At 49.3% G+C, this 26,977-nt stretch overlaps 1 protein-coding gene across 1 annotated transcript in view; it reads left to right on the plus strand.

The window, feature by feature from the left end:
• Positions 1 to 18,505, plus strand: part of CDYL2 (chromodomain Y like 2) — a 161,031-nt gene extending 142,526 nt beyond the window's left edge. Inside the window, exons 4-7 of the mRNA XM_070451496.1 lie at positions 1,157 to 1,329; positions 7,161 to 7,371; positions 9,141 to 9,284; positions 11,863 to 18,505. Of these exons, the coding sequence (XP_070307597.1) occupies positions 1,157 to 1,329; positions 7,161 to 7,371; positions 9,141 to 9,284; positions 11,863 to 12,021 (687 nt within the window). The 3' untranslated portion in view covers positions 12,022 to 18,505. The remainder of the gene's footprint in view (positions 1 to 1,156; positions 1,330 to 7,160; positions 7,372 to 9,140; positions 9,285 to 11,862) is intronic.
• The last annotated feature ends 8,472 nt before the right edge of the window (positions 18,506 to 26,977 follow it).

Genomic DNA, 26,977 nt, shown 5'->3' on the forward strand with positions numbered 1-26,977 from the left:
TCCTTTTTTAGTTCTTCCAGTGAGGGCCTAAGGCTAGTAAGCATTATTTTACTGAAAATTCTTAATCTATTTTATTTTTCTAACCTTTTCAGTTTATATTGGAGCATAGCTGATTAACAATGTTGTGATAGTTTCAGATGAACAGTGAAGGGATATATACGTGTATCCATTCTCCCCCAGACTCCCCTCCCATCCAGGCTCCCATATAACATTGAGCAGAGTCCCCTGTGGTACACAGTAGGTCCTTGTTGATTATCCATTTTAAGTACAGGAGTGTGTACATGTCCGTCCCCAACTCCCTAACCATCCCTTCTCCCCATCCTTCCCCGCTTGAAAATACCTGATCTTTACCCTTGCCTCTGAATGATGGTTTAGCTGGATATAGAATTAGTGTTTAATGGTTATTTTCCTTGGCACCTGGAAAATGTTACAGGTCGCTCTGGTGCCAAAGCCCACTTCCCGTGTGACCTGTGAGCCACATAAGCATTTTAGTGGAATTAAGGATAAGCAAGAGAACATTGTTATAACCAGATATATGGAACTGCTCAATTAATTACATATTAAATTGGAGAAGAGAACTGTGATGGACAGTATTCCATCTTGAGACCAAAAGATACAACTTGATCCTAGGTAGCAATGCTTATATAAATGAGTGTTGGTTTTGGGTATATGCTATGGTATTAGCACTTTGTATCCTCAGCAGCATTGATATGTATATACTCAAATAAATGCTACTATGAAAAAAAAAAAAAAAGAAGCAGAAGCAGGAGCATAGTTAAACCGGGCCTTCTGGTGACGGCTGACATACCTCACCTGGGCTGTGCACGGGAATATTTTCCCATGCCTCGGAAAGGGCCAAATAAGCAATGGAGGACGTGCTGAGATTCGGCAGACTTAGACAGCTCCACACCCGGCCTCCGAGCCTGCAGACACTGACCCTTCTGGCACCGGCTTGGTGCTCTGTGCTTCGGGGAGGGCGCAGGGAGCTGGGTTTGGGTTTCTTTGTTTGGTCTGGGTGTGGCGTGTGTGCAGGGGAGGCTCCCTGCACCTGCAGAGCAGATTCACTCTCCTCTGCACCCAGGGATCTGCAGGTCTGACGGTGCTCTGCTTTTAGAGGGACCACTCAGCATCCCCACAAATCCGTCTCTGCCTGCAGATCATGAAGGAAGTGCGGCGTGCGCTCTGCAACGCAGCCACGGACGACAGCAAGCTGCTGCTCCTCAGCGCTGTGGGCAGCGTGTTCTGCAGTGGCCTGGATTACTCCTACCTGATTGGCAGGTTGTCCAGCGACCGGAGGAAGGAGAGCGCCCGGATTGCAGAGGCCATCAGGTGAACCCTGCTGGAGTTTGGACATGTGGGGGGGACATGCCTAGGTTTAGCTTAGTTAAATTTGAATTTCAAACAAGGAAACATTTTTAAAAGCATAAGTATATCCCATCCCATGCAGCATTTGGTATACACTTATACTAAAAAATTGTTCAGTCACTCAGTCGTGTCCGACTCTTTGTGACCCCATGGACTGCAGCACGCCAGGCTCCTCTGTCCTCCTCTGTCTCCTGGAGCTTGCTCAAATTCATGTCCACTGAGTCAGTGATGCCTTCCAACCATCTCATCCTCTGCCACCCTCTTCTCCTTTTTCCTTCAATCTTTCCCAGCATCAGGGTCTTTTCCAGTGAGTCAGCTCTTCACATCACATGGCCAAAGTATTGGAGCTTCAGCTTCATCATCAGTCCTTCCAATGAATATTCAGAATTGATTTCCTTTAGGATTGACTGGCTTGATCTCCTAGCAGTACAAAGGGTCTCTCAAGAGTCTTCTCCAACACCACAATTCAAAAGCATCAGTTCTTTAGTGCTCAGCCTTCTTTATGGTCCAATTCTCATATCTGTATGTGACTATTGGAAAATTATTTCATGTTTATCTGAAATTCACAGTTTAATTGGACATCCGATATTTTCCTGCCAAAATTAGAGATGCTTTTACACTCTAGGTTATATCCCACTTTATTTTTTTGATCAAAAAGAGATTTTATTTCCTCATGTTAAACCCAGCTTCTGGTAATGCCCAAGTGTTATATACACTAATCCCACCCTCTGCCTGATGGTGAAATCTTTGCTTTTCTGGGTGTCCCAGCCTCATGGAGCTGCCACAGCTCAGCCATGAGGAGGAGGATGGATGTGGACAGCTCTGTATATGCAGACCCTTGGGTGGGGAGCATTCCCCTCTCTTGCATTGCCGTTGTGGCACAAGCTGGGATCCTGGGGAGGACATCCACTCCCATAGATCAGTATCTCCTTTGGGACAGCAAGGGGTGGTTACAACCTCATTCTTTACAGATTTGTCAGAAGCAAGTGGGTGTGACTTCCAGCAAGGCTGTCACTGGTCCTCCGCCCTGGGAAGGGCACACACCCACCGCCACACCTTACGTGGACCAAGTGCTCCTTCCCCAGGGACCAGGTGGCACCACCGAACCATGGCTTGTCTGGGGACCACATGTCCCCTGGACATGTGGCTCTCAGCCCAGGGAGCTTTTCCGAAATCCAGTGGCTTGGCCCCATCTCCGGGAACTTTGGACTTGATGAGTGGGGGGAGCGCTGGGGGAGCATGTCTTGGGTTTCAAAATTTCTTTGGTGATTCTAATATGAAAGCAAGATCAGGAACCCCTGCCCTGTGCCAACCAAGAGGCTTCTTCACATTGACTGAGCGCACCAGAAATCGGAAAGACCCCCTGGACAAGGGCATGGCAGCCCACTCCCGTTATTCTTGCCTGGAGGATCCCATGGACAGAGGAGCCTGGTGGCCTATAGTCCATACGGTCGCAAAGAGTCAGACATGACTGAGAGAGGCTTAACGCACATGCACCAGAAGTTCTGGAACCACGATGTGAAGAAGCATTTCCCAGAGAGTGTTCTGCAGCTTTCCAGAGGAGCATCGTGAATGAGGAGCCCTGCTGATAAATGAGGTCTCTCCCCTCTCCTGTGGATTTTCCAGGCATGTAAACAAATTTACAGTCTGAGAGGTCTCTTGTGAAAGAACTTTGTTCAAAATCTAGCAAGGCCGATAACGTATTTTGGCCACAGAACCTCGTACGCTGCAGGCGTCCCTTGCAGTTCTCATGCACGATCTCAGCTGGGCTGAGCCCAGGATCCGGGCCAGACACGCGGCTGTGGCACCGCGAGCCATGGGCCCCTTCCCATTCTGATCGCTTCCTAAAGAAAACACACCTGCCCCTGGCCCGGGGAGCCTCCTGCCTTCTGCAGATGTCCGTTGAATGAACTAGCAGATGTGGGAAGCGTTCGGATGACTCACTCCGCAGAAGCCTCATTCCGGGACCCAAACAAAGCTGTGTGCTCCATCCTGGCAGAGAAGCCAGCCTCACCTGAAGGCCCCCTCACAGGGGAGACCATGGCCTGCTGGCCGGATGCTGGGATGAGAAGGAGTCAGATAACCTGAGTGCATACTTGGTCCATCCCTGGCCCATAGTGAGTACTTAGAGCTGATGTGAAGGATGACTTTCACTCTTCTTCCTGTTACTTCCAGCCATGAGGTCTAGCTGAAACCCTGGATCTGACGATGGAGCGGGTGTCTGGGGGGGGGGGCCCAGGGTGGCTGTCACATGAGTGCCTGGTGCCCACATGCCCCCCCCCCCCGTCTTGGCTGACTTGGCTCGGGACGTTGACAGTGGGGGCGCTGCACCCCATGGCTCCCGTTAGAGGGAACAGGTAGTAGGGTCACAGTTGCCAAGTGCTCTGGGTGGACTCTGGACACCCCCGCTGCAGGATTTTGCTCTGAGTCTCCTGCGGGCCAGGAGAGGAGATCACAGAGCACTGGGAACAGAGTGAAAGCTGTGTCTGCCCTCACCGGCCGATGCGCTGACCGTGACAGAGAGCCACGTGCCAGGCACTGAGCTGGTGCTGGGTGGACCCTCACATTGAAGTCTCTGCTCTCATCTCGGGACACACCACTGGCTTTCTCATTTTACAAGAAGCCAAATGAGGCTCCAGAGACTAGGCGACTTGTCCTAGGTCTCCCCACTCATTAGGGGCAGTGTTGAGGCTGGAGGCCAAGTCCTCCAACGCCAAAGTTGCTGATCTTCCTGCCATGTCGGCCCAGCCTGCAGTTCCCGGCATGGGCTCAGGTTGAGTGGAGGCAGCGATGAGGACTGGCATGAGCCTGAGGGACTCTGACACGGGGGAGACGCCAGGCATCTCCCCAGCGCTGCCCTGCCACCCGGGCCAGGATCAGGTATCTGAGCGGCAGCATCTGTAATGCAATATCCTGTTTGCTGTCTGGCTCCCATGTCCAGCACACCCTTGTGATAGAGATCTCCTGCTCGAGGTGAGACGAAAAGGAAGGGGAGTGTGGCCTGCTCATCGTGTTTTTATATCAAGGAAATGAATTTGCAAGTCTGCTGGACTGAATGGAGAAGGGAACGGCAACCCACTCCAGAATTCTTGCCTGGAAAGTCCCAGGGACAGAGGAGCCTGACGGGCTGCAGTCCATGGTCGCAAAGAGTCGGACATAACCGAAGCAACAGCACTGAGCATGCTGGACTGAAACGGGAGGGTGGGGTTGAAGGGCCAGAGGGTCAGAGCTGAGCACGCTTGGGCCCCTCTGCCCTCCTCGAGGGTCTTTGGTACCTGCGCACAGGGCTCAGGTTGGAAACAGCAGCGTCAAAGTTTCTGGGGTCCGGAAGAGGCAGCTCCTAGAGAGTCATGAGGGCCCAAGCGACTTTCTGGAAGGACTGTCTTGTGGATGGTGAAGCAGAGGGAACAGGAGTATCAGAGGGACTGCAGCAGGGGGGAGGTCCTGATAGGGGTGGGCCCCCTTTACTGAGAGTGTGCGGCAGAGGCTGTGATGCATCCTCAGGAGGTGATTCTATGCCAAGTGGGAGATTTGCCTCTCTCTTAACATCCTTCCCAGCTGTGAGATCCAGGATCCTGGAGTTGTACCACGGGCTTTAGGAATGGAACATCTGTTGAAAATCCCAAACCCAAACCCCATGGTTCCAAGGACCCTGCAAAGAAGCCCCACATCCCCCTGCAGATTGAAAATTGCATTTGGTAAAAAGCACCTGTTAAAACCAGTGACTGGGGCCATGAAGTCAGGAAGTGAAGCTAGGAAACAGGCCACTGGAAAACCAGGACTCAGAAGGCCATGGGGCCACGTTTCCCTCTGTGCGGCAGTGTCCTTTTGGGGTCAGCTGCACTGGGCAGCAGTGGCTGAGATATGTCACAAAGAGTCTACTCACAGAGTCACACAGAAGTCAGGAAATCCAACAGCTCAAGCCTGGGTGCATACTTTTGCAACAACACATAGGTCCTGAGATAACCCCCACTTCAGGAGTGTTAAGCCATCTTCTCACAGTTCAGTCCAATCCTGGCATACCACTGTGATACCCAGGTCTTTTGAGAAGAATTTGGGGGAATAGTATCAATTGAGAAGAGATAAATCAGCTTGATGTTTGTATAAGTTAAGTATTTGCTGCTGTAACAAATGAACCCCCAACATACATAATGGCTTAGCTGTGAAAGCAGTTTACTTCTTGCATATGTGAATGCAGAATAGATATTACTGATCAACCCATGGCTGTCCTCCAAGGGGTGAGTAGGAACCCAAACACCTGCCATTTTATGATTCAACAAATGTGTTCCAAGATTGCTGAGCTCGTCAAGCTGAGAGGGCCGGGAGGGCTGTGTGGTGGGAGATTTTCTTGTACTAGGCCCAGAAGTGTGTATCTGGTTTCTACTTATGTCCCACTGGCTGGCACCTGGTTACGTGGGCATAGCCAGCTGCCAGGGAGACTGGGGGCCATGTCCCAACAGTAACCCCAGGAGGAAGAGGGAAGGGAAAACAGGTCTGAGGACAAGCCAGTGCATCCCTACCACACATCCACCATCCTTGCTCTCTTTCTGGGAGATGATTTACCAAGTGTTCATCTCAATGTGCTTGGAGACCAAGCAGTGCATGAGGCAGACCTGTGAGTTTCCTTAAGGAACTGGAAAAGGAGGAGCATTCAAGCAAGCAGCAAATAATTGGGATAATTGCAAATCCTTATCACGGAGTTTTCCAGGAACTCTCAGAAGGCCCAGGAAGCCCCTGGGTGAGAGAGAGGTGAGAGAGACAGGAGATGGTGCTGGAGAGGGAAGTGGAGGCAGACCAAGGTCACGATCTGGAGTCTGGGTTTTATTCTTGTGAGTTCCTGTTTGTTTCCAATCTTCCACCTGAAAAGAATGAGGGATGCAGGCTTTACTAGACATCCTGGGTTTTTCCTCCATGTCCAGATGAACATTAATGTTTTGTGGACCTTATAAAGCAGCTAGGGGAAAAGTGAAGAGTGTCCTAAGCCAGAGGACCAGAGGTTGTTGTAGGCGTCCCTGTTTAATATTCAAGATGCATGCTGTAACCTTGCTCGGTGCAGGAGGACAGGGAGGCGACATTGGCTGATCTGTAGCCATGGAGCCAGATGCCTCATGCCCCGGGCGAGCCCAGCATCCTTCCCCAATTTTGGCCAAAGCCACCCAAACACACAGACCCTCATCAACATTCTAGAACCACACTCAGTGAGTCTGGCATGCCTGTAGGTAATTCAGAATCAGACAGTCCTGAGACTGAAAGAACTCTTTAAAGGTCATCAGTCCCCACCTGTGCCCATGGTCTAAAGCTTGAATTCCCTCTACAGCATCACTCAGGGTGATCATCGGACCAAACTTGGGGTACCTCCAGTAAGGAGGGGTTCATGCTGCCCTAGGCGCATGAACACATTCCTTCCCTCCTTGAGTTCAAATACCCCTCCTTATCACACCCTCCTTTTAGTTCCGTAGTGAGCGCTAACGTTCAGGGTGTCTTCCTTAGGGATATTTGCTCTTCATTACTATCTTGGAGGTGGAAGGGCGGGGTAGCCAGGTACGGTGCTGGGACCATGGGCTTGACCTGGGACCCTCTGGGCAAACCATGGTCACCCCATGAGTTTTCCCCTGAAAATCTGACGCCAAGCACTGTGCCATGCCTGTGCCTGTGATTCCAGGGCTCCCCTGCGAGCTCCCCTGATGACCCGTGGGTGCTTCCCAGCACCTGGGGGGGCTTGTTCCCACCTCGACAGAATCAAACGTGTCCGTAAGTCCGCTCACCTGCTCAACAAGGTCCTCTCTTTCCCCCAGGGACTTTGTGAAGGCCTTTATCCAGTTCAAGAAGCCCATCGTGGTGGCGATCAACGGGCCCGCTCTGGGCCTGGGCGCCTCCATCCTGCCCCTCTGTGACATTGTGTGGGCCAGCGAGAAGGCCTGGTTCCAGACCCCGTACGCCACCATCCGCCTCACGCCCGCCGGCTGCTCCTCCTACACCTTCCCCCAGATCCTGGGTGTCGCCCTGGTAAGCCTGCTCATCCCTGCGGCACATTTGGGGTCCCAGAGCACTCCTCCTCTGTCCTGCTGTTTAGGATGTGGCCCTTCCCGTGGGTGGGGTCCCAGGGCTGCTCCCTCCCCATGCAGTCTGCAGGTCATCTCAGCTGCTTCTGCCTCCCGGGGTTGCTGCCTGCTGGTGTCTACACAGCCTGCCCAGCAGGTGGATTGCAAGGTGGTTTGGACTCAGGAGCCAGGGCCGCTTTCTGCAGCTCACAGCCTCAGCAGTGGTGGGCAGATGAGGCAGGCACTCTGCCTGTGATCTTGGCCTCTGTGCTCTGCCCCGTTCCTCTCGGCCTTGGTGGTCACAAACATATTAACACTGCAGAGGCTTGTCTCTTTCTTTCATTTCAATCATTTCTGAAACTCCAAGAATGTTCCCGACTGAGACCTGTTCTTGCCAGCTGACTGCGTCCCGTCTGGCTTCTTCTCCTGGGTTCCTTCCTCGCATTCCTCCTTCCTGAGACTGTGTCTCTTGTCTCTAAATACGTACAGCGTGTGTTTGTCTTCAAACCTCCAACTAGATGCATCCACTGGCCTGTTACCAACCTGACAAATTTCACTCCTTGGGCATGAAAGTTGTCCTTTGGGTCATCGTGACCCCCCAGAGGGGAAGCGTGTGCACAGATCCAGAGGCTGGGAGAGCTTGGCATCTCAACATCTGCCTCAGAGCAGCCAAAGCGTGCAGGGCCAGGAAGGGGACGGGAGGGGAGGCCGGTGGACGGCAGTCGGGGAGGGCGTTGGATGTTCCGCTGTGGGAAGGAGGCGGGGACCTGTCCTGAAGGAGGGCCCACGGCCGTCCCGCCCTGGTTGTCCGTGGGAGGGTCAGGCGTTGGTGTCAGGGGCTGTGCGCTGTGCCCCGCCTCTGCCTCGGACCTTATCCGCGCGTCTCCTCCCGGAATACGAATAACAGCGGCACATTCCTCAGCTGAGAGAAGTCCTTCGGGGAGCAGAGTGCGGGGGGCTCTGCGGAAGGCAGGAGGGGCTTCTGCCCTTGGCTGCTGGGCAGTGTCTGTGTCCAGCCCTGGGCCCCTGGAAAGGATGCATTCTCTGTGTCGGGATCGTGATGTTACTCAGGACCTTTAGGGCAGTCGGTGAAGAGGCACCTGAAGTGACTTAAAGGGAGGTGTGGGGGGAACAGAGTTCAGTGGTTCCCGTAACTGGCAGGTCCAGCAGTAGAGCCCCTGTTGGGGTGCCGGGCCCCGGAAGCCCAGCGCAAGCAGGGCTCTTTTCTCCATCTGTCCTGTCCTCGCAGCTCCTCCTCTCCACGGAGCAGGGACAGACACAGCGGCAGGCGGCCCTGCGCTGAGCAACTTAAGCCGCCAGAGAAGGAGGAGGATTCTCCCCCATGCTCTCCAGCTTGGAGACCTCACAGAGAGCTTTAATGTCTAGGGTGGATCTTCTGCTCTTTCCCACATCAGCCGTCAGGGACGGGGTGTCAACTCTGAACTGTCCCCAGCCCCTCGCGGGGGGCCTGCCATCAAACGCGGGGAGGGGTATTGGCAGACGAGGCTCCTGTAGGTACGTGGCTTCTTTGGGGAATTTAACGGAAGCTGGGGGCCCTCCGCTCAGAAAGACGCATGCAGACACAAGTGTTGGCAAATAGTTTCCGCAGCATCTTTGGTCCCCAGTTAAGGATGCCGCCTCTGAGAGCTGGGACCATCACCCACAGCACGCTCGCTTGTTAACAGTCTCAGAGGCGTACAGGCTCTCAGCCTTCTCCTGCTTTTGCTTTTTCAGGCCAACGAGATGCTGTTCTGTGGGCGGAAGCTCACCGCGCAGGAGGCCTGCAGCAGGGGCCTCGTGTCCCAGGTGTTCTGGCCGACCACGTTCAGCCAGGAGGTCATGCTGCGGGTCAAGGAGATGGCCTCCTGCAGCGCGGTGGTGAGTTCCCGCGTCTCTGCGCGCTGTTCTCGCAGCAGACCCATTTCACAGGAGGGGCAGCGGGACTAGAAAGGAGTGGCCGACTTGCTAGAGGTCACGCAGGGAGTATGTGGAGAGGCCCTGTGTGATTTAACAGAGGCCAAGTCTCGGTGCTGAGAGCTTAAATCCAGAGGGAGACAGTCACCCACTGTTAGGTGTGCCCACGTCAGCTCCAGTGCAGAAACCTCAGAAGAGATTTATACCCTGGGGTGGAAGTGATGCCTTAAAGTTCCTAAACTTGCACGGGAACACAAATCATCTATGGTTTTCAAAGAAATGGGAAGCAAAGGCAAATAAGGGCAGGGCACAGGCCCGCTGAGAGATGAGAAACAGCAGTTCTGCCGCCCTGGTCCCTCAGTTCTCCTGCCTGCCCAGCGCGCGGCGCATTTAAAGTCCACAGTTTGACTCTGAAGACCCCTTGAAAACTGGATAAATGAATAACACCTCTGTGGCAGCACCGGGTTTTAACTGTCGATTTTCTCTCATGAAAGTCGCTCTGAGCGCTGTGTGGAAATACCCTGTGGCAGCGGGGGAAAGGGCAGGGCAGGAGAAAAGGCGCTCTGAGAGCAGAAGGTCCGGACACTGTCTGCTCCAGCGTCATGGGGAGCTGGGCTGGACTGTGGGGGCCGAGTGGCCACCCGCCCCTTCTCCCCGCCTACCCTGAGTCCCTACCCGCGGTCACTCACCTCCTGATGGCCCCCGCCAGCCTGTACGGACACCCACTGTGTCCGCGCTGCCTGCAGGGAGCCTGTGGTCCCAGGGCTGGTGGCTGGGTGGGGACGGCCCTGCCTTCTTGGTGGTGGTTTGTCATGGGCCAAGCCCTTCATTCAGCTCTTTATGTGGATTCTCTTAATCTTCCCGACGACTCTGGCGGCCAGCTCTTTGCCCAGGACTCTCTCTCTTGTGGTCTTAGCCCCGAAGGTCTCAAGTCCCAGGAAACTGCATGAGCCTGGGCAGACAGGGGTGGTTGGTGCCATAGGGGCCTCTGCCTGCCGAGGTGGGTAGATGTTCTCAGTGGGGTAAACGGTGTGAGTGAGGGCACGTGGGGTTCAGGCAGCAGCTCCTGGTGGCCTGAGCTGGCCCATAGGGTGTTGGGGGGTGACAAGGCTGAAAAGGCAGGGGGACAAAGACCCCAAAGCTCCCCTGAGGAGTCTGACCTCTGGGGGTGCTCAGACAAAACCAGCTTTTGGAGAAATCCTGCAAGGAAGACTCTCCTGGCCACAGATAGGAGTTCAGGAGCTTTGGGGTGATTCATCTGAGGCAGGAATCTCCCCCATAGCTCCCAGAGATGGTGGTTTTCAGAGAAATCTGAGGGAGGGAAGAGGTATCCTTCGTCAGCCGGCCTTTTCTTACCACCCGTGAGCCTCCAGCCCAAGCTGAAGGATATGGTCACTGCCCATTTCCAGCCTGCTTGAGCGAGGGAGCTCTTGTCTTGCTTTTTTCTGTTTGAAAGCACTTGATGAGACTGAGAACTGAAGTCCCCATGTCCGCAGAGAACGGGTAGGTGAGTAGAAGGATGCTTGGACACTTTGCTACCAGCTGTGCCTCTGCCAGACTGAGGCAGCCGTGGGGCCTCCGGAATCAGCCAGGGGTTTGCAGGGCATGTCCACCAGGCAGCCGTGGGCAACTTCCCTTCCTTGAGCTCAGGTCCTTCGTCTGTAATGCAGAGATAAACATACTGCCTCTCTGTGGAATTAACTTGAGGTGGAAATACACGAATCCATGGAGAGTGCCTGTCGTAGAGCCGACAGGCTAATGGTGGAGGTAGTGGCTTTGCTATCGCCGTGATTGCTACAATTGTTCTTACTCAGGATCATGATTAGTATTGCCATTTTTACCACAATGGCTACTGTATTCCTAATACTCCAGTGGTTAATCCTGCTGTAATATAATGCTATGGTATTATTGCTGTCACTGGCATCACTGTAATACCATAGCTGTTACTACTGTTACCATTATTACCACCACTAACATTACTGGTATCACAACTATAATACTAGTGTGACTGTTGTCGCTGCTGTTGCTCATTACTGCCATTTACTGCCACTGTTATTACTCGCTTTGCAAGGATCGCTCCTTTTATTACTACTGCTCTCACTGCTGAGCCTGAGCAAGGGCATTGCTGTCGAGGCGGGTCCTGTGGGCACTTTGGCAACCCGTTAGCTCACTTCATTATCTTGCCCTGTGATCCCAGCCGTTCTCGAGTTAGGTGGCACGCGGAGGTTAAAGCAGTATTTGCCCAGGTTTTTTCCTGGCACCTGTAGAAAGTGGTACTGAGTGTCTGCCACCCTTGGGTAAAGACCACGGCCTCGCAGTCGGGGTTGACGCAGGTCCCCTTAGCCATCCCAGGGACTGAGGGCTTGACATCTGGGCACACATGCAACCTGTTCCTGGTGTCGCCGAGGGGCAGGGCCTGGGGAGTCCGGGACCACAGGAGGCGCCGCCTCTGGCTGTGGACGTCAGGTTGCCCAGGCCAAGTGCGTCCCTCGGGAGCAGAGTCCCTGGCGCCTGGCTCACGAGGCTTGTGTGTCCCCTGCAGGTGCTGGAGGAGTCAAAATGCCTCGTGCGGAGCTTCCTGAAGTCGGCGCTTGAGGACGTGAACGAGAAAGAATGCGTCATGCTCAAGCAACTCTGGAGCTCCTCCAAAGGCCTGGATTCCCTCTTCAGCTACCTGCAGGACAAAATCTACGAAGTCTGAGGGCCCGGCACTGCAGGGCCCCTGCCTTCCAGTGCCGCCCAGTGTTGCAGAGATCGGAGCCCCGTGTGTGCCCGGCCGAGGAGTCTGTCCGGCATCTCTCTGTCCCTAGGGTGTGTCCCTCTCCTCGTGTCCTTTGCTCGCCCCTCATTGGTTTGGTTTGTGTGATGATGGGAAACGCAGTGTACTCTGCCTCCCGCCCCGGGGCCCCGCCCCAATCCCCAGTTGGCTGGAGGGCCATCGAGGGCTATCTCTTCCCCGGCCTTTGCCAGGCGTCCCTGTCCTGCCCCACTTGCTGAGATGCACCACCCTGGTCCAGGAAGGAAGACCGGTCCCCCCGCCCCACCGACCCTTCTGACTCAGGCTGTGTCTACACAGTGCCTCTGGCGTGGAGACTCAGCTGCCCTGGCTCTCTCTGGTTAAGGGCAGATCCAGTGACTGGGGGGCGACAAGTCTTAGGGGATTTTCCAGAGCAGTGAGCAGAACGCTTGTGTGGAGCTGGCCTCAGTCTCCTCTCTGACGCACGTCTGTGTGACTTTTAGGGCTTGGTCTTAACAACCCAACCGAGTGATTTACAAAACCCAGATATTGTACATTTAGGAGCGTTTTGTTAAATATATATTTTTTAAAATGATGTAAGTGGAAATTCTGATAATTTATGTGTATTATATGTAAAGCTAGTTTTGCAAAACACATAAACTACTAGGAAAGCGGTTTTCTTTGTCCCTTTAATCAGACTTATTTAATTTATTTATTTTTGTTTATACGTTACGATATCTGTTGTTCACACAGATACTATTTTCATACTGCCCTGGACCAAATCCCATACAGGGTTTGAGCTGTTTGGTGCATTCTAGCAATGAACCACGTTGAAGTAAAATTCAGAGAGATAGAAACAGGATTTCTAGGATTAAAAAGAACAGCTCTGCGCCAGATTCTCTACGTATAAAACAGTTCTGTGATCATTGAACACTTGTTCTTAGGAGAAATCATGGAAAGGTCTTCTCTTTGCCCTGTTGCCTTTAAGGAGATAAAGGGGCCTCTTGCCTGAATGGTCCTGAGACACAGCCAGTCCCTAATTCCAGGATGTCAGGAACAGGTGGGGACTGGGCCCCCTGGGGGTTGCATACTATTGAGGGACACTTCTTCCTTTGGGGCTTGACTTTCAGAGTTCCTTTTCTCCTAGGGCAGTGGTGTCTGGTTGGGGCCTTCCAGAGAGGTGGGGGAGAGTCCCCACTCTATGGAGCTGTCAGCAGCAGGTCTAAGTCTTTCTGCCTCCAGAAGTCCTGTTTTCAGGCTCTTTACTCCCATGAGGGAGCAGTAACCAGGGATTAGGCCTCTGCCCATGGGCCGCAGAGGGGCCCCTGCATTTGTGTTCAGGCTGTCAGCCCAAAGTCCCCAGATTGGCCGTGGAGGAGGAGAGGTTTGGATCTGGGGCCTTGGTTTTGGAGGCACAGGAGAGGGTCAACATCGGGGTTCAAGCAGAGAAGTTACAGGGCCGTGTTCTGTGTGGGGTCACACACCAGAGAAGGTTTGGTTCTCAGAGTGGCAGGATCTTTCCATTTCCACCCCAGCCCCCAAGTGTTCTCAAGGACCTCTGCTTGCCTGTCCCCCCCGCCCTCTGTCAGTCAGCAGCCCCTCCCGACCCTTCCTTGGAGAGAGTGGAGGGGTGCAGCTGAGGAAGCTCCCCTCGTTGACCCCTGCAGCAGGGTCATTGCTGCAGTTCCCTCTCTGGTCCTCTTTCCTCCTCTGGAGGCAGCTGGACACCCTGGGCCGGGCAGGTGGAGAGGACTCATGGTGCTGAGCTTTGCATTTTGGAGGACAGGTGGAGTCTCTGCACTTGAACTAGAGACTTAACCTGGGTTCTCCATCCTTCAGATGGTCTTGGCTCCCTCTGCAGGAAGCCCCATTCCTTTTCCTGTGTCCTCAAGAGAATCAGGGAAGAGCACACGTCTCACTCGTTTCTCCCTTCGGCAGGGAGACAACTGCCTTGGCTAAATCCATCCACAGGAAGATGGGTTGAAGTCCTGTGTACACCACCCCCACCCCCTGCCCGCCAGCGTGGTCCACGTGGGATCCTGTAGGAACTGTCACTATAGGGAAACACCCCCCTTTGCCCAAATGCCTGTGATCACATCTCTATTTGGTTTTGTCTCCTCGTTTGAGAAAGCCAATGTGTGCTCTGCCAAAGCCCCTAGACAGCCTCATTCTTGGCAGGTAATTTCTCACCCATCACTAAGTCGTCTAAAGAAAGAGCACCTTGCTTTCTGTTTACCTTCTAGGGGCAACCACTTCATTGTCTCTAGAAGCAGAGTTAGGATTCCCTTTGGAGATGGAAGGCAATGTTTGGAAATTTCTTTGGCTCAATGCCCATCTTTTTAAAACAGAAGTGTTTTAACTTTGGACTAAAACGTAGCTTTGGATCATCAAATCCAAACTTCTAAACACCTCCAGGATCTCTGATGATAAGGTAGGAACGTGAAACCACCACTTAGGTGGAATACCTGGGGCTAAGGGGCAGGTTCCACGTATAACAGGAGATGTTTTACCCGACAGTCTGTGTTTGGGCTGTTTCCATACAGTCAGTTCAAGAAGGATGTTCCACAAATTGGGCAAAAGTCAGTTTAATCTGTTGGTTACAGGGTAGACCAAACCACTGAGTTTTTCACTTTCTGAATAGTTGCTTTGATAATGCAGAGATGAGATCCAGGTAACTTACGGCCAACCGACATGGGCTGAGATTTACCACACCTGTGGCTGTGCCAACGTTTGTCCTCCATAGCTCTCTTGAGATGGGGCCCAGGTTTTCACTTCTTCTCTTCTACCCCAGAACCTTCTCTCCATCCACACGATCCTTTCTCCCCTCTCTCTACGCCGTCTCGCCCGCTCCCCACCCAGTCGGTCACATCCCAGAGCCTGGGCAGGTCTAGAGGAACTGCACTTGGTCTTGGCGGCCACATCCTGGGACCACCTTTGGGGCAGATGAGGGCACTTCTTTAGTCAAGGAGTCTTCTGACAGTGCAGTCTGTGCCGTCCCGTGAGGCCTGCATTAGGACTCCCCTCTCCTCCAGCCCCTGGTGATTAGCGGCCAGGGTCTTGCAGTGGAAGCATCTGAGTTAACAGCATGGTTCAGGAGGGCTTTTTGGAGAACTTTGCGAAGATGGTCAGAGCTCCTCACCATTTGAATGGCTCGGCCTAAGGCTGATATACCTATATATCCCTTCCTGCTCTGAAATAATGTCTGTGGGTGGAAAACCATCAAAAATGACCCTCTAGGATATGAAATTGGATAACTCTAAGAAGCTAGTAGAGAATTGATTTAAAATGTTATTCTTGTTTGGTATAAAGTAAACTGGGAAGTGTTCTCTCTGAAGCATGAAAATATGTTTTTCCCATGTGGAGTTTAGTATGAGGATGGAAAAGTGATAATCACAGTAGACTTTGACCAATGCAACTCTATTTCCAGATAACCATGTTGAAAAATAGCCTTCACTGGATGCTGAATTGCATTTCCCATGATTAACTGTTGGTTTAAAAAATTTTTGTACTTTTTTAATTTGAAATTTAGTCACATTCATGTAATTTTCCAAGCCAGTTTCTGTGGAAATTTTTTTAACAAAGAGAAATATAGAAACACCTTCAGATCTTCTTAAGTGAATATTTAAAATGCAGAATTGCTTCTCTTCTATGTTTCTGTATTCAGATACTGAGATCTGTTGTATATATTAGTTTAGACATCCTCACTAATATACACAGTATTTAAGACTCTAAATGAGATTTCTTAAGTATTTTATTTTATTCTCTGTAAATGGTTTTGTATGATCTTTAAAAATCTACACTTTGCTTTTGTAGATATTTAAGGGAAACCATTTGGGGGTTGTCTTGCATGTATATTTTTGTTGTAGATAAGTGTTGCTTAGTTATTTCTGCAAATTTTGGTTGAAATGCTTACAGACTTTAATACAGTATATATATTTTCAGAATATAAACTTTTATATTTCTGTGGTAAGTTAGGATCTGCGTTTTAGGCAATCTTTTCCATTAATATCACTTGTTCTTTCAAGAAATAGCATCCTGGTTTGGTGCCAATGGTTTTCTGTTTTTCTTTGTTTTCCATTAGAATCGAGTGCTCCTAAATTGTTAGAGAGCTGGTTAATTTTCTTTTTCTCAAAGTAATTGAGTTTGAAGTATAATTTGAAAAAATGTATTGAATTTGTGAATAAGCCTTACCATTAGGATCAGTGAAATTTTCCAACCTTTGCAACTACGTATGTAGTTGAGGATCTCCCCATAAATTCTCACTGTGTGGCAGTTGATGGAGTTTGTGAACAGAGCCTTAAGCTTGTTGCAAAAAAAAAAAAAAAATGGTAATACGGGTTGTTCTTTTTAAGCAGCGTAAGCCATGTGGATGGACTCTGTGCAGTCTGTATGCCATGGCTAACCTGGAGAGTGCGGCTGAGTTGACGGCAGCAGGGACCAGTTAGACACCTTGGTGATTGTCTTTGGCCATACGAAGGGGTCCCGGACAGGTGTTCTGGAGCCCCCTTCATGCTGTTCATGTGGTGTAGACACGGTCATAGGGAGGGCCGCTGGTCCATTGTTTGTTTTGAACCAACGGCATTTCCTGCTCCTGACCTTGGCGGTTGACCCCAGGTTCCTTGCAGGTGACCTGGAAGCGTCCAGTCTGGCTGCGGTCAGCACTCCTTGAGAGATGTTAACAAAGTTTACATGTGAGTCTTACTGTGTAGACAATCTGAAGTTGATTTCAGTTGTATCATCCGCATTCCCACATGTCCTGAGTGTCTTGTCAGTGAACTAGGTGTGTTAAGCCATGCTGAACCTGGGTGTAGCAGGGCAGAGGCAAGCTAGGTGCACAAGACGCACGCCCCTGAGCTGGTCACAGTCCACTCTGGGCTGTCTGAGTGGCGCGTAAGTCGCGGAGCTCACTGGACGGGCGTCCACCAGGATCTGATAAAACCAAGTAAAATTTGAAAATTAAATTTAAAAAAATGATTCTTTCTCATTGGCCCTGCTTCTGTAGTTACCTCCTGGTTCTCCTTATCAAGGTTTCAAAGATGATCTTGAGACCAGGGCCATAGAATGGCTAAAGTCAAGTTGTTTGGTTCATCTCAAAATTCGTGCTCATAAAGCCAACCTATCTTCCACTAGGATGGAGACTGGCTTCAAATATTTGCAGTGTGTGTGTGTCAATCAGAAAAACTGACGTCTAGTTTTTAGCCTTTGCTCTGACCCTGTGGGTTGTGGGTTGACCCTGCCTCGTTGGCCCAACACCTGGCCTCACTCTGGAGCTCATTAAGGTGACTCTGGGCAGTTTGGAGGGTGTGGAATTTTCCATCTAGTATTTAATATGTCCCTGTGCCATTAGTCCCGGCCTGAAGTCATTTGCTGATGCCCATGTTGACAGGTTTGTGAAAATATTGCCTTTCATAAAACCAAGGACCAAAGAATTCCATTATTCCAGCAAAGCACGAGTTCCATAGATTGTGGGCACATTTAGGCAGAGGTGTGCATACTTCATGGCACAGAGAAGCTTCCCCCATCCACCAACCTCATGCTCCCTCTGGCTGGCCCTACAGAGGGATTTGTCATCCCCTCGTGAAGGCTCTGAAAGATGAGTTTCTCGGATTGAAATGCGCAATCCCAGGCGGGTGTTCCTGCTGTGTAGTCCCAGTCTTTATCCATGTCAGTACCATAGAGAGTGGAGGTCTGGCCTTCTTCAGGGTCCCTGACCAGTGTATGATTTGTCCATCTGTGTAGACGCCTCCAGCACGGGTTCTTCAGACGTGTCTAGACTGAGCAGCCAGATCCTACAGTTGCCAAATTTCCACCTCCTTTTTGTTCTCCATCAACCCATTCCACTTCCTATTTAGCCCTGGAAGAAATCTCTTCACTTCTCACACTAGGTAGATGCCCCATGCTCATCCACAATGAAACCATTCAACCATTGGCCGGCTGAGAAATGATCTGATACTGAAGAAGTGGGATTCTAGTGGTAAGGCTTATTACCAAACCTCTGATAATGAAGCAGGCTACCAAAAAACGTATCCGGCCCACCCTGGGAGTGTTCAGATTTGATCATGGATCTAGCACACACACCAAAATCCGAGGAGACCTTTGCAAATTAGGCTACTCATTTTCTTTCGCCAGGTTATCATGGGAAAGTCTTTAACTAGTTCTGAATATCTGTAAGTATGAGTACTTCATAGACTTATAAAGCAGGTACACGGCCCCTTTCTCACCACACTGTAAATATTACCTGAGACTGGGTGCAGTACTGAGGGATAATAATCTTCTGATTTATCAAATGCTGACTGTCTAGAGCAAATTGTACACTCTCTTTGTGAATGGTCCTGTAACGTGTATGAACACATTTCTGGGTGCCTTAGAAGTTGTATTTTTCATGTGTGCTAATATGCAGTATTTATACATTGTGAGAAGCTGCTTTGAATAAAAAGGTTGAAACTTGGTCTGCATTCACTCGTGTCGTCCCTTTGGCAGCCTGGCAGGTGAAGTTCACAGACGAGTTCTGTGGTTTTCAAACAGAGAAGTTTCTAAGGTCTCCAGGGGGTTGTGTCTGGGTTCCTGGGGAGCAAAGGTACCTCCCACCCACATCTGCCTTGAGCTTCAGTAATTCAGGCTGGTAGATTGCTGGGGGGCAATGGGTTGGTAACAGAGGGTGCAGGTAGGATTTGCTAGAAATTGGTAGGAGCATCCACCCCTTCCCTGGTCCACCCAGAATGTTTCTTTGCATAGCGATCCTTCCTCACTGGAGATAAACCTCTACAGAGCTTAGTTTTATACAATCCCAGATGTACACATGTCTCATGACCATATTTGTCACTATGGAATTATACGAAGTCTGTTCTCACCTTGATCATCACATCGTGGCTCTCAGGAGAAGCACACTGCTTGAGGATGCCTGGCTCCAGAGACAACGTGGAGGCCGCAGGAAAGAGGAAGAAGTCTGTCGGGAGCTCGAGGCAGCAGGGAATTCTGTGGAAGGGACTTAGACAGGTCACATCTACCTGCCCGTCCATCCAGCGGCAGTATTGAGCCCCCCAGCTCTGCCTTGAGGCCACACCAGTGCTGACAGGCGCAGATTATTCAGACAGTCCCTGTCATACAGAATCTTGGGGTCCAGGAGTGTGAGAAAGACATGCCATCCTGCCATAATTCTCAGACTGTCCACAATGTGGTACTGGAAGGAAGAGCTCACATAATCTCCAACACCCTCAGAATCTAGAAGATGGTGTGGTGGTGGTAGTTTTCCATCAAATCACCATCCATCGGTGTGGACCAGCCAGCCTAGGCTGGACCCAGGATTGTCCCGCTGATGGTGCCCTCTCCTTTTTCTTGTTCTTGGTGTCATCAGCGTTGTCTTGCGTGCCTCGCTGCCCTTTCTCTGAGGTCCCGACTCCAACCTGAGTGGTCAAGGTCAGACCTGGAAACGCCTTTGCTCCTGACTGCGTCTGGTCCTTCCTGAAGACTGGACGAAGCCTTTCAGATGTTTCAGGGTGAGGCGTCTGTAAGACTAGCCCTTCTTCTTCTGACTGTCTCTCCTAGGCTACCTTCGATGTGATGTGATACTGAAAAGCCCTCTCCCAGTATCGAGAACTGAGCTGAGGGTCTCACGTGTCAGACACAGCAACAACTAAATGCACCACCAGTGTGTTGGATGAACAGTAATGGGGTGTAATCCCCAAATTTTGTCTCTCACTGTTTCTTTAAGTTGGGTTAACTGAATAATCATCTCCTAGATGAAAACACAGGTAGGCTGTCAGTTCAGTTCTGTCACTCAGTCGTGTCCGACTCTTTGCAACCCCATGGACTGTAGCATGCCAGGCCTCCCTGTCCATCACCAACTCCCAGAACTTGCTCTAACTCAGTGATGCCATTCAACCGTCTCATCCTCTGTTGTCTCCTTCTCCTCCTGCCTTCAGTCTTTCAGTAAATAATACAACGTCACTAACACAGTGTCAGTTCAGTAGTCAAAGATGGTTATGTTCCATTTAAGCATCAATGCTTCCAATTTCATTCACTGTCAAGACTTCACTCATTCTTACTGACTCTCATTTCCTTTCCCGGTTGGATTAGGGAGAGCGTGAAAGACTCCATAAGGACCGAGTGGCGCTGTTGTCTCGAGGGGGCTATCCTTCTCTGGGCCCCATAGATGCTTATACTGACTCTTTCAGGGAACCACATGGGTTTCTTGGTGATTCTTCAGGTGATGGTGGCCAGCCTCTTAGAGTTGCCCAGTAAACTCTGTATCATCAGCACATCAGCACATCAGCACTCCCTCCTCAGTCCCTAGGAGTCTGGGGGTCCACGGCCAGCATCTTCAGTGGAGGTCTGTTTGTCCCTGTAGGGTAAGATGACCCCACGTGCCTAGACCCCATGCGGCTCAGGGGAGCACTCACGCACCCTCTGTTTACACAGATCAGGGACCACAGGCTGAATCCCAAACAGCAGCGACTGCCTCCCTGGTGGACTGACTAGTCAGCTAGTTGGCCTCTCATTCACTGAGTTTCTTAGGCACGAGTCAGATGCCAATCTACTGTGTTCCCTAAGTTTTAGGGGATACATATAAATTGTTAAAGCCTCATTTCCTTTGACTTCAGGTGAAAGGGGAGGCCTCCTCACTCACTTCTGGGGGTGTGTGTGCGTGAAGAGGTGGTAGGTAGCATAGTTCTCACAAAGAAATTCTTACAAACCCTCCTTAATAGATGTTGGATTCATGCATCTCATCCCAGAGCTATTCAGGCTTTTGCAGGGGGTGGTTCAACATGCTGGCAGGTTTTCACATGGGAGACACGTGCTGCACGGCCTTGTGGGTTGTGCTGAGGATTCAAGTTTCTAAGCGAGGTGGGAGGGCTTAGGAAGGAGGAGCCAGGACTGACTTGTGCTTTTAGCAGATTTGCTGTAGTTTTGGGCAAAAGGGAGCTGAGGGCGAGGGGACCCAAAGGAGACTGGTAGTTGTCTGCCTGCCCTCGATGAAGGCTTGAATTGGGGATGGGGCAGTTGAGGTAATAGGAAGGAGTGACATCCTGAGTGTATTTTGAAGGCAGACTGAGAGAACGAGTCAAGTTTGGTCCTGGGATTTGGGGTTGCCCCTAACTGAGGCAGGGACAGCTTTGGGGTTTAGGGGAGGCAGAGCTGCATTGGGGTGCTTGGAGTTCAGCTGAGTCCTGGTATCACATGCACAGGGTGTTTGAACTTGCTTAGCCTTTGGGGATTACAACTGTGCTCGCCTTCTAGGGAGTTTTTAAATGATTAAATGAGATTTATAAAAACATATGTATATATGTGACTGAATATATGAGAGTTTATATATATGAGATTTATTTAAATATGCAAATGACAATATAAAATTAGATTATGTATATTTATAAGAGTTGGCATGAAGTCTTTTTTAACGATTAAATGAGATTTGCATAATTATATAGAGTCTCTAGAACAGTTGCTAACATAGTCCGTATTTAATGGTTAAGTGAGATTTTCTTATATATGCAAAATTTATATAAATGAGATTTTATATATAAGTACCATATATAAATTTTAGAGATTATATATAATTATCATTATATGTGGGCTCAGATAGTAAAGAATCCGCCTGCAATGTGGGAGACCTGTGTTTGATCCCTGGTTGGGAAGATCCGAATTGCAACCCACTCCAGTATTCTTGCCTGGAGGATTCCATGGACAGAGCAGCCTAGAGGGCTACAGTCCATTGAGTTGCAAAGAGTCAGGCACGACTGAGTGGCTAACACACACACATACATACATATGTAAATGAGGTTCTGTCTATGTACTAAATGTTTACAACAGCTGTTGGCACATAGTCACTTTTTAAAATTGGAATATAGTTGAATTACAATGTTCTGTTAATTAATGTTGTACAGCAAAGTGACTCCGTTACACATATACATCCTGTTTTAATATTCTTTTCCATTATCACAGGATAGTGAATGTAGTTCCCTCTATCGTTTATGCCTTCCACATATAATAGCTTGCATCTGCTAACCCCAGATTCCCAATCCATTCCTCCCTGTTGCCCCTCCTGCTTGGCAATCACCAGTCTGTTCTCCATGTCCCTGATTCTGTTTCTGTTTCACAGGTAAGTTCCTTTTTGTCATGTTTTAGATTCCACATATGAGTGATATCATATGGTATTTGTCTTTCTCTTTCTGACTTAATTCACTTAGGATGATGATCTGTAGTTGCATCCATGTTGCTGCACATGGCCTTATTTTGTCCTTTTTTGGCTGAGTAATATTCCTTCTTCTATACCCATTCATCTGCTGATGGATATTTTGTTTCCATGTCTTGTCTATGTGCATAGCCACTCTTTAGTGATGAAATGAACTTTACACTATACATGAGATTATATATATATATATATATACATATATATATGATTTATTTAAAATGTGAGATTAAGCAGGTACCTTCCTACATACATATACAAACATACACTCATCTTTAGGACCCTTGTTGGCAAAGCATTTCTACTGAATCAAGGGTAGACTTTTCAGTACTTATGGTGGTGAAGGCTGGGGCAAGAGACTGGGTTACATCAGCTGGGGACTCGGGTACGTCTGTTAGATGGGAGCAAACACAGGTCTGGGCTCAGGCAGAAGTTGGGTAGGAAATGTAACATCCCTCTGCTCTCCCAGGTGAGAACTATTCTCTGCTGGTGGCTGAACGGACGCTTCTCCCCAGAGAAGGCCCTTGGCTGTGACACCGTGGCACACCCTTTTCCTCACTGGCCTCTGTGTCCTCCTGCATGTGGGGCTCACGCTGCCTCTCTCAAGGTTATTGTGAGGATTCGATGAGAACGTGTGCGAGGCCTGATGCCCTTTTCCTTGGGGATTCTCTACGGCGGCCCCATCAGAAGCTCTTGGCTTCTGAGGTTGCCAGTGAGGTCTGTACTTCTCCACCCTCCAAACCCCTTCCTGGAAATGTGGATGCAGAGGCTTGGACCAGGGATGGTTCAGGAGCCTTTCTAAGCTGGGGGTGAGGACAAGAGCCCTTTAGCAAGGCAAGTTGAGAAATCAGCGTCCAGGAGCCGACAGGCTTCATTGGGGCACCAATCTGGAGTGACTGGGAGGTTCAGGGCAGAGTGTGGGACGGGGACACTTTATAGGCAACTGCCGTTTTGTCCAGGGATCAGAAGGAGACTGTCCAGGGCAGCAGGCAGGCAGGAAGCGCCAGTGTGTGTTTGTAAATCACTGAAAATTCCTCCTCCAAGCCTGTAAGTTTGTAAGAAATGTGGCGAGATCTTGCTGAGAAGTGACTGGTGAGATCAAAGGCAACGATGTTAATGGAAAGAGCATGGTGTATATGATTGTTATGTCAGAAAACCTTGCACTTAAGTCGCTGATCTGACTTCATTGAATGGAATCTTCATTTCCTAATCTGTGCAGTGGGCACAGTAACTCTTACTACAGGTTATTACGATGCTCGTGCAAGCTGGAGGCAGAAAGTGCCGGCAGTAGAGCTGACACGTAGTAGGTGTCCTATACTTGGTGGTTGCCTGATACCTACCTCCTCCCCTTCCCCGTCTTTAGTCTTTAAAGCAGTGGAACCTGTCTGGAGCAAGGGGAGGAGGGGACGATGCAAACTTGGAGGCAACAAGGGTCTCTGCAAGTCAGTCATCAGGGACTGACATTCAAGCTGGTGTAATTCGAGAAGTGCCAGGAGACCCCTCCCATGTGGGAAGCCCCAAGCCAGATGGTGACTTGCGGGGTGTAACTTAACCTCCTGGATTAAGGGCCTTAAAAATGATTTGTGGCTGTAGGACAGTTGGGGTCCGCAGGCTTAGCCACCACGTGCAGAACTCACTCATGCACATGCTAATAGAGCACTTGTGGACTTGCCTGGGGGACAGGGGTGGGGGAGGCAGGTCCTTGGGAGTTTCCATCTATTGTCAAACATGGAGCCCTGGGCTCTACCAGGACAGATGGCGAATGAGCTGTCTCGAGGTGACGGGGGACCGATGGGTTCTAGCTTCATGCCACACTCGGTGTCCCAAGACGCCACCTTGTCTCACGCAGACACACTTGTTTACACTTTCACTTCCAAAGAGGGGCCTGCAGGCTGCTCTCACAGCCATTTGGATGGTAACAAGGAGTTACTGACAAAAGAAGAGAAAACTCAGACGTTGTGGGCCAGTTCCTGGCAGAGGAGATCTGTGGTTGCCTTTTTTTTTTAAAGAAGTCTTGCGGTTGTGTCTTTAAGATTGTATCTCCTCTTGGCCACATTTCCTGTTTGATTGCGGAGTCTTTTCCTCCCCTTCTCCTCCTCCCTGCTTCTTGCCTTGGTTGTAGTATTATCATCATAGCAACAGCCGAGAGGAAGCAGGAAGAGCCTGACGTTTGGCATCGAATGGAGCTGAGTTCAAATTCTCCCTCCATCATGGTGTGATGTCACGTGATGACTCAGCTCCTTTTGCCTTCAGTACCTCTTCTAGGTTTTGTTTGTTTGTTCTAAGAATTAAGAGATATTGTAGGCAGACACTTTACCATCTGAGACACCAGGGAAGTCCGTATGCAGACATACAACTGAAAAATGTGTACTCATTTTATACACAACTTCTTTGCCTGCTTCAGTCTAATAGGAGAGAAAAACTGGGGCTCAGAGAGGTGAAATGACTTGCCCAAGGACACACAGTTGTAAGCAGTGAGTGGGAATTCCAGAGTGTCTTTTTGTCTTTTCATTCTAAAATAATTTGACTTACAAGAAAGTTGCAAAAATTGTACACCCCCAAATTACACTTACCCTTCACCCAGATCCCCCAAATGATAACATCATGCATAAACACAGCACGGTTTTAAAAATAGGAAATTAACATTAACAACAATATTATGATCTAACTATTTAGACTGTGCTGATTGTCCTTTTTCTGGTCCTGAATTCAATCCAAGGTGATGCATCACGTTTAGTTCTCCTTATTCCTCTTTAATCTGAAGCAGTTCCTTCACCTTTCTGAGATGTTCTTGACCTTGACAGTTGGAAGAGAATATAAGAAGCTAGTTACATTTTGCAGTTTGGGGGTTGTCCCATCTTTCCTTGTTATTAAATACAGGTTATGCTTTTTGGGAGGAGGATCACAGAAGCCATGTCTTGTCCCTCTGAGTGCATCGCATCATGGCCATTTGTTCTCTTACTGATGATGTCAACTTGATCATTTGGATTTAGATTCCAAGGCTTCTTTTCTTTTGACTGCACCATGCTACCAACAATCTGATTTCTATATACTGTACTCAAGCTGTCAGAACTGATCCTGCCGTTAAAGCAGTTGAAAATATTATTAAATGATACTGCAACTCAAGATGTTGCTTTTATACTGTGAGTTTGCTTGAGGGCAAAAACCAATTTTGAATCTTTGGCGCTTTCATGCCTTGCAGAGAGAGAAAGCCATAATGCTGTTTGTCGAATGAAAATAAAATCATGAACATATGAGTGAATGGGATTCTCAGTTCAGGTTGCGGGCAGAAATATACGCCTTCTATATCGCTTTACTTCCTACCTTGCCTACAAACTGTGGGCATTCAGTTAAATCTGAGTGAATGAAACTAACATTTCCTGCTGGATATTCCCTGACTTACAAGAAGGGAAAAATATCTATTCTGTATGTTAAAAAATGAAAAATATTTAATTTTATCCACAGTTCGTTCGTTCTTATAAACAAAGGTTTTTTTGCTTTGATTCTGGGTGTGTAAAAATAATTTTCTTATCTTTGGTTGTTTGTGGTGTTTCCATAGATGGAGACAATAACTGTTTAGTTTAGGAAAGCTGGTTAATGATTTGGGCGTGTGGTAGGCAGAATACTGAGATGGCTTCAAGATTGCCAACTGATATAATCCACTGTTCTTGAGTGAGGTGGGCCTGCTCTAATCAGTTGAACCATCAGGAGACTAGAGGTCAGAGATGGAGGATTCAGAGATTCAGACTTGAGAGACCAAAGGGAGAGAGTCACATGGCAGGGAATGGCAGGAGGGTTCTAGGAGCTGAGATCAGCCACTAGTCAGCGGCTTGTCACAAGAAAACAGGGACCTCAGTCCACGAACACAAGGCACTGAATTCTACCAACACCCTGAGTGAGATTGGAAAGGCACCTGAGCCTCAGATGGGACCCAAACCCACCGACACCTTAATTTTGCCTCATGAGACCTTGAGCAAAGAACTCGGCTTACACTGTGCCCCAACTCCCAGACCCATGGAAACTGAGATGACACATCTGTGTTGTTGTAAGAGGCTAAGTTTGAGATACATTGTTGTGTGATATATTGTTGCACAGCTATAGTTTGGCCTTTTCTATTGGAGTTATGCAGTATGTAGCTTTTGCAAATGGGCTAATTTCACTTAAGCTTCCTCCATGTCTTCTTTGTGACTTGACAGCTGAGTTTTTCTTTTTTAATTATTGCTGAATCAACTTGAGGCTCTAAGAGGTCACATGGCCAGGAAATGGCAGAATCATACTTTGAACCTAGCTCTGGTTGAGTCATAAACCCACATTATTTCTTCTGGAGGTCACCACGTGGGGTGGTTCCTGTATCTCGGAAGAGGTGAGGGTGGTTTCTTGGTCTCTCTTTAGTCTGCCATTTTCCTTGGGTCTCACTCAGAATGCTTTTCCCTATTAGCTTGTAGATTAGGTTGTTAGCAAGGGAGGGAGATAATTATTGATTACTTTCCATATACCGGGTACCTTACATTGCCTTAAAAAATTTTTTAATACAATTTAAAAGGTTACTTTCCATTTATAAAATATTGGCTATATTCCCCATTTTGTACAATAAATCCTTACACCCAGTAGTTTGTACCCCCCTCCTTTTTACCCTCTCCCTCGACTGATAACCACTAGTTTATTCTCTGTATCTATGAGTCTGCTTCTTTCTTGTTGTATTCACTAATTTGTCATATTTTTCTAGTTTCCACA

This window comes from Odocoileus virginianus, chromosome 20, assembly GCF_023699985.2.
Source record: "Odocoileus virginianus isolate 20LAN1187 ecotype Illinois chromosome 20, Ovbor_1.2, whole genome shotgun sequence".
Lineage (NCBI taxonomy): Eukaryota > Metazoa > Chordata > Mammalia > Artiodactyla > Cervidae > Odocoileus > Odocoileus virginianus.